The 7,734-nt window shown below is 48.0% G+C and overlaps 1 protein-coding gene across 1 annotated transcript in view; it reads left to right on the top strand.

Annotated features, from left to right (window-relative positions):
• Nucleotides 1-764: 764 nt before the first annotated feature.
• LOC139396491 (EH domain-binding protein 1-like) overlaps nucleotides 765-7,734 on the top strand; it is a gene marked incomplete at its 3' end in the record, with an annotated part of 81,089 nt that continues 74,119 nt past the window's right edge. The window contains exon 1 of the mRNA XM_071143513.1: nucleotides 765-1,247. Coding sequence (XP_070999614.1) covers nucleotides 1,144-1,247 — 104 coding nt within the window. The remainder of the gene's footprint in view (nucleotides 1,248-7,734) is intronic.

The following is a 7,734-nucleotide window of genomic DNA, read 5'->3' as shown; positions in this document are numbered from 1 at the left end:
ATCATGGGTCAGTACAGTTACTGCTCTGGACCAGGTGGATCATGGGTCAGAACAGTTACTGCTCTGGACCAGGTGCATCATGGGTCAGTACAGTTAGTGCTCTGGACCAGGTGCATCATGGGTCAGTACAGTTACTGCTCTGGACCAGGTGGACCATGGGTCAGTACATTATTCATCTGCTGATGATTAAACAAATCTAACGGTATTCTAGCTAAATTGTAATACCGGTAGTATAGTTTTAGGACGTGGTGATGGTGTGGTGATGGTGTGGTGTGGTCTACCCCAAGGAATGGGGAGTGGAATGGCCAAATGACGATCTGAGATCCACAAGCTATGATGACAGTCTTGTGTTTCAGTGGTCGTAGTCCCAATAGAGTAGTCTTGTCATAGCGGTCTAAGAACAGGTATTATGCTGTGTTTCAGTGGTCCAAATAGAGTAGTCTTGCCATAGCGGTCTAAGAACAGGTATTATGCTGTGTTTCAGTGGTCCAAATAGAGTAGTCTTGCCATAGCGGTCTAATAACAGGTATTATGCTGTGTTTCAGTGGTCCTGGTCCAAATAGAGTAGTCTTGCCATAGCGGTCTAAGAACAGGTATTATGCTGTGGGTTTGCCCATACCGTATGTATATATTTTCACGTGTGTGTGTGTGTGGTGACATACAAGTCACAGGTACGACTGCAGCATTTGGGGTGTGTTCTTTACAGCAGGCATCCCCCCCCTCTGCTCTCCCTCCAACGCTGCTTGTAACTCTGTTCCTTTCTCCTCTATAGGTTGTTCGAGACAAAGGATAAGGAATACCTGGCTTTTGCATTATTCTGGAACGGTAATCTTCACTACATTTACCAGCATGCACCGCGGCAGATGTGACAGCCACCGAGGCAGAGATTCCACAAGCCTTCAATGTGTTTTTTTCTGGACGTTTTTGACGGCATGTCTCCTCCACCGCGAGAGAAACCGCTGACTTTTGGATTGTCCCCCATTTTCTATTTTTCTGATCAAATATGAACTATGTGTGTCGACGCAGCAGCTTGGATTTGTTTGGACACATTTAACACTTTGAAGTGAGTCGGACGGGAAAATCGACAGAAAGGAAGCACCAGTTAAAAACATAAAGGGTCCTTTTCCCCCCTAAAGAAATATCATGGCATCTGTGTGGAAAAGATTACAACGTGTGGGGAAGCACGCGTCCAAGTTTCAGTTCGTGGCTTCCTATCAGGAGTTGATGGTGGAATCCACGAAGAAATGGTTAGTTGGGACATTGACTACACACACACACACACACACACCACACACAGGAAGGGCTGGTAGTGAGTATTGTAGTGTTTAGGTAAGGAAATAGACAGTAGAGTTGGGACACAGCCTGCAGATGTGTTTCAGTAGTAGCGTGCCCTGAGCCACTGGCATTCTAACACGCCTGCGATCCGGGACAGATGTTAACGTGTTGGAGAATGGCATGACAAAAATGCCTGTCTTCGAGCGAGGAGATGGGATGGGAGGAGAGGGGATGGGAGGAGAGGGGATGGGAGGAGAGGGGATGGGAGCTACTGTCAGAACAGTTTATTGTGTTCTCAGAGGGGTGGGTTTGACTCTCTTCTCAAGAAAGCCTCTCTGAGGGGTGTGGGTTTGACTCTCTTCTCAAGAAAGCCTGTCTGAGGGGAGTGGGGTGTGTGTGTCAGAGAGAGGTGTGTTTTCCCATGGCTGAAGTGTGATCAGTATTTAACACTGAATCAATGGGTGACAGAGCCACACACACGCTCTTTCTCAATTGGTCTCTCATCTATTCCTTGCGTCCGTCCTCTCCTCGCCTCTCTCTAAAACCTCCTCACTCCTCGCCCCTCTCTCTAAAATCTCCTCTCTCCTCGCCTCGCTCTAAAACCTCCTCTCTCCTCTCCTCGCTCTAAAACCTCCTCTCTCTAAAACCTCCTCTCTCCTCTCCTCGCTCTAAAACCTCCTCTCTCCTCTCCTCGCTCTAAAACCTCCTCTCCTCTCCTCGCTCTAAAACCTCCTCTCTCCTCGCTCTAAAACCTCCTCGCTCTAAAACCTCCTCTCTCCTCGCTCTAAAACCTCCTCTCTCCTCGCTCTAAAACCTCCTCTCTCCTCGCTCTAAAACCTCCTCTCTCCTCGCTCTAAAACCTCCTCTATCCTCGCTTTAAAACCTCCTCTCTCCTCGCCTCGCTCTAAAACCTCCTCTCTCCTCGCCTCGCTCTAAAACCTCCTCTCTCCTCTCCTCGCTCTAAAACCTCCTCGCCTCGCCTCTCTCTAAAACCTCCTCTCCTCGCCTCTCTAAAACCGCCTCTCTCCTCGTCTCTCTCTAAAACCGCCTCTCTCTAAAACCTCCTCTCGCCTCTCTCTAAAACCTCCTCTCGCCTCTCTCTAAAACCTCCTCTCGCCTCGCCTCTCTCTAAAACCTCCTCTCACCTCGCCTCTCTCTAAAACCTCCTCTCGCCTCTCTCTAAAACCTCCTCTCTCCTCTCTCTAAAACCTCCTCTCGCCTCTCTCTAAAACCTCCTCTCGCCTCTCTCTAAAACCTCCTCTCGCCTCTCTCTAAAACCTCCTCTCGCCTCTCTCTAAAACCTCCTCTCTCCTCTCTCTAAAACCTCCTCTCGCCTCTCTCTAAAACCTCCTCTCGCCTCTCTCTAAAACCTCCTCTCGCCTCTCTCTAAAACCTCCTCTCGCCTCTCTCTAAAACCTCCTCTCTCCTCTCTCTAAAACCTCCTTTCGCCTCTCTCTAAAACCTCCTCTCGCCTTGCCTCTCTCTAAAACCTCCTCTCGCCTCTTTTTTGTTACTTTAGTTTATTTAGAAAATATTTTCACACTATTTCTTGAACTGGGCTTGTTTAAGGGCTTGTACTGTAAGTAAGCATTTCACTGTAAGGTCTACCTACACCTGTTGTAATCGGCGCATGTGACAAATTTGTTTTGATATGCCTTCATCAGGGTCTTCTGTCAGGGTCTTCTGTAAAGTCCCTGAGTCAGCTTCCAGAGAATGCCAATCCAGAAATCTGCTCTTCTGTTTACCACAGCATTTCCTGTCTCCAAAAGCCACAACCTTTCTCTCAATTCAATTTAATGGCTTTATTAGCATGGGAAACATATGTTAACATTACCAAAGCAAGTGAAGTAGATAATAAACAAGAATATTTAACAATAAACATTATACTCACACACTCGCTCTTTCTATCCCCCTCTCTCTCGCTCTTTCTATCCCCCTCTCTCTCGCTCTTTCTATCCCCCTCTCTCTCGCTCTTTCTATCCCCCTCTCTCTCGCTCTTTCTATCCCCCTCTCTCTCGCTCTTTCTATCCCCCTCTCTCTCGCTCTTTCTATCCCCCTCTCTCTCGCTCTTTCTATCCCCCTCTCTCTCGCTCTTTCTATCCCCCTCTCTCTCGCTCTTTCTATCCCCCTCTCTCTCGCTCTTTCTATCCCCCTCTCTCTCGCTCTTTCTATCCCCCTCTCTCTCGCTCTTTCTATCCCCCTCTCTCTCCGTCTCTATCCCCCTCTCTCTCCGTCTCTATCCCCCTCTCTCTCCGTTTCTATTCCCCTCTCTCTCGCTCTTTCTATCCCCCTCTCTCTCGCTCTTTCTATCCCCCTCTCTCTCGCTCTTTCTATCCCCCTCTCTCTCCGTCTCTATCCGTCTCTACCCCCCTCTCTCTCCGTCTCTATCCCCCTCTCTCTCCGTCTCTATCCGTCTCTACCCCCTCTCTCTGTACACAGGGGTCTCTGGTTCTGTACACGGGGGTCTCTGGTTCTGTACACGGGGGTCTCTGGTTCTGTACACGGGGTTCTGTCTGATCGTCAACGCACAGTCTCTCAATCCCACTAACAGCTACCAGCTCTCTCTGTTTTACACCACACACACACACACACACAGTGTGAGAGTCTCAGGAAGAGATTAGAGGGCTATGAGTGTTTGAGAAGTGAGTCTCCCACTGGACTCCTCTGCCACCTGTCAGTCTCTCTCTCACACACACACACACACAGTCTCTCAAACAAACACACACAGTCTCTCTCTCTCACACACACACAGTCTCTCTCTCACACAGGCAACCCGGCGGCTACGTCCTTACTTCCACCAGGAAAATGCTTATCTTTACTGTGTGATTGTGGCGGTTGCAAGCTGTTTATGGCTGTGACATTGTGTCTGTCTTATGGCGAGCACATGTTCCTAAGAGTCATCTGTCTTTCAGCGTGGGAGACGTGGCTAGGGCTCGGCGGCCATCACATTTTGTCAGCCTGTGATCGTCAAGCAAATATCTGTCCGTCTCACAGTAATTGACCGTTTAATTACCTGAAACACATTTATCATCTTCTGTCTTCCACACAGCCTACAAGCCACTGATACTGACCTTTTGGAACATCTATATTTAAAAAAAAGTCTAATAACTTCATGTAATATAGCCTACACCTTCACCATAAATCCATTACTAATTTTAGACCGATCTAAAGAAGCATGATATGAAGAAAATGTAGTCTATTTCAGGAGAACAGAATAGCGGTCTCTGACTTGTCATTATGTTAGGTCCTGATCTGGCTGTGCCATATGGCTGTGGGCGACACTAGTTCAGTTAGCAAGATTTGAATCGAATTCAATGTCATTATTTTATAGTATGAAGAATAAATTTGAACAAAGCTGAATAAAATAGAAAGGATATTTTCTCCAATTGATTTGAGGGACACGTGGTTATTCTGTGTTGAGCAGTAAACAGAGAAACATTATTTATGAAACTTTAGTTGTGATAAAAATATCGGGCTATATGTTTTGATTTTAATACATTCTAAGGCTGTATGATAAGACTTGAGAAAGACCTGAGAAAGTTTCATTAAAGTCACAAGCTCTGATTTGTTTGTTGTGCAGGCTGCACACACTTCATCAGTCTCTCATTCACAATTTGACAAGCACTTGATCATATTCTCACCAGGCCTCAATTTTCCCCAGCTGCATCCCCCTTGTGTGGCCGTAATTCCCCCTAAAATAATCCATGCCTCTTGTGGCCAAAGTGGCCGTTGTGCCCTCGGGCTGAATATAATAATGATAATTCCCTTTTCCTGGCTGCCAGTCGCTGTGCTCCTAAGCATCTCACTCACATGGCTCTCTCAGATATCTCCATTTTTATTAGCCAATGCTGGTCACATGATCCTTCTCGAAGGCCTCTCAGCTCTGAGGTGGACTGCAGGTGAAAGAACTGTCCACGTTTGACTTTTCATCAGCCAATAAGATGAGTAGGCTTAACGACCAGCAGAAGCACTGGACTCTGCCAATCCACTCTCCCACATAGTACAAAAGTTGACCTATTCTGTTGGTCAACTTGTCCTTCTGTGCGAGAAATAGATATTCCTAACATAGTCTGGGACAGTTATGGGATGTGATAGATCCCACATTAATATAACCACTTTTTTATTTTTTAAAGAATGAGGCTGATACCACAGATCAGAACATTTTAGCTTAAAATGTTGATAAACTATTAGGATATTTCTTCACAATAGCGCAGCAATGCCTACACCGCAGTAGGCTAGAAGCACAGCAATGCCTACACCGCAGTAGGCTAGAAGCACAGCAATGCCTACACCACAGTAGGCTAGAAGCACAGCAATGCCTACACCGCAGTAGGCTAGAAGCACAGCAATGCCTACACCGCAGTAGGCTAGAAGCACATCAATGCCTACACCGCAGTAGGCTAGAAGCACAGCAATGCGCACACCGCAGTAGGCTAGAAGCACAGCAATGCCTACACCGCAGTAGGCTAGAAGCACAGCAATGCCTACACCGCAGTAGGCTAGAAGCACAGCAATGCGCACACCGCAGTAGGCTAGAAGCACAGCAATGCCTACACCGCAGTAGGCTAGAAGCACAGCAATGCCTACACCGCAGTAGGCTAGAAGCACAGCAATGCCTACACCGCAGTAGGCTAGAAGCACAGCAATGCGCACACCGCAGTAGGCTAGATGCACAGCAATGCCTACACCGCAGTAGGCTAGATGCACAGCAATGCCTACACCGCAGTAGTTATCATCCAATATGATTACGTAGTAGCTGTCTTGACTGCATCAAACTGGGAGATGCTAGTTAGCTAGCTACTCTCTGTGTCTCTCTCCTCTCTCTCTGTGTCTCTCTCCTCTCTCTCTCTCTGTCTCCTGTCTCTCTGTCTCCTGTCTCTCTGTCTCCTCTCTCTGTGTCTCTCTGTCTCCTCTCTGTGTCTCTCTGTCTCCTCTCTGTGTCTCTCTGTCTCCTCTCTCTCTGTGTCTCTCCTCTCTCTCTGTGTCTCTCTCCTCTCTCTCTGTGTCTCTCTCCTCTCTCTCTGTGTCTCTCTCCTCTCTCTCTGTCTCTCTCTCCTCTCTCTCTCTGTCTCTCTCCTCTCTGTCTCCTGTCTCTCTGTCTCCTGTCTCTCTGTCTCCTGTCTCTCTGTCTCCTCTCTCTCTCTCTGTGTCTCTCTGTCTCCTCTCTCTCTCTCTGTGTCTCTCTGTCTCCTCTCTCTCTGTGTCTCTCTGTCTCCTCTCTCTCTGTGTCTCTCTCCTCTCTGTGTGTCTCTCTCCTCTCTCTCTCTGTCTCCTCTCTCTCTCTGTCTCTCTGTCTCCTCTCTGGGTGTCTCTCTCCTCTCTCTCTCTGTCTCTCTCCTCTCTCTCTCTGTCTCCTCTCTCTCTCTGTCTCTCTGTCTCCTCTCTGGGTGTCTCTCTGTCTCTCTCCTCTCTCTGTCTCTCTCCTCTCTCTCTCTCTCTCCTCTCTCTCTCTGTCTCCTCTCTCTCTCTGTCTCCTCTCTCTCTGTGTCTCTCTGTCTCCTCTCTCTCTGTGTCTCTCTGTCTCCTCTCTCTCTGTGTCTCTCTGTCTCCTCTCTCTCTGTGTCTCTCTGTCTCCTCTCTCTCTGTGTCTCTCTGTCTCCTCTCTCTCTGTGTCTCTCTGTCTCTTGCTCTCTTTCGCTCTCTCTCTGTTGCTCTCTACGGGTCTCTCTACAGACTGCCAGTCTCTACGGGTCTCTCTACAGACTGGCAGTCTCTACGGGTCTCTCTGCAGACTGCCAGTCTCTACGGGTCTCTCTACAGACTGCCAGTCTCTACGGGTCTCTCTACAGACTGCCAGTCTCTACGGGTTTCTCTACAGACTGCCAGTCTCTACGGGTCTCTCTACAGACTGCCAGTCTCTACGGGTCTCTCTACAGACTGCCAGTCTCTACGGGTCTCTCTACAGTCTGCCAGTCTCTACGGGTCTCTCTACAGACTGCCAGTCTCTACGGGTCTCTCTACAGACTGCCAGTCTCTACTGGTCTCTCTACAGACTGCCAGTCTCTACTGGTCTCTCTACAGACTGCCAGTCTCTACGGGTCTCTCTACAGACTGCCAGTCTCTACGGGTCTCTCTACAGACTGCCCGTCTCTACGGGTCTCTCTACAGACTGCCAGTCTGAAGCTCTGCTGTGCCAGAATGGGGCCAATAAAATAGGTTTTTATGGCTGAAGCTCAATAAAAGAGACATTTCCATTACAGAAGCCAGAGAGCCAGTCAGTGGGAGGAGGAGAGGAAGAGACTCAGCAGAAACCATAGTGCCTGTCTCTCTCTCAACTTCAATTCAGTTCAAGGGCTTTATTGGCATGGGAAACACACACTACCGTTCAAAAGTTTGGGGTCACTTAGAAATGTCTTTGTTTTTAAAAGACAAGCAATTTTTTTGTCCATTAAAATAACATCAAATTGATCAGAAATACAGTGTAGACATTCTTAATGTTGTAAATGACTTGTAGCTGGA

The sequence above is a fragment of the Oncorhynchus clarkii genome, unplaced genomic scaffold (assembly GCF_045791955.1).
Source record: "Oncorhynchus clarkii lewisi isolate Uvic-CL-2024 unplaced genomic scaffold, UVic_Ocla_1.0 unplaced_contig_7012_pilon_pilon, whole genome shotgun sequence".
In the NCBI taxonomy this organism is placed as follows: Eukaryota; Metazoa; Chordata; class Actinopteri; order Salmoniformes; family Salmonidae; genus Oncorhynchus; species Oncorhynchus clarkii.
The sequence above is the reverse complement of the archived record's forward strand: the minus strand, read 5'-3'. Positions and strand labels throughout refer to the sequence as shown.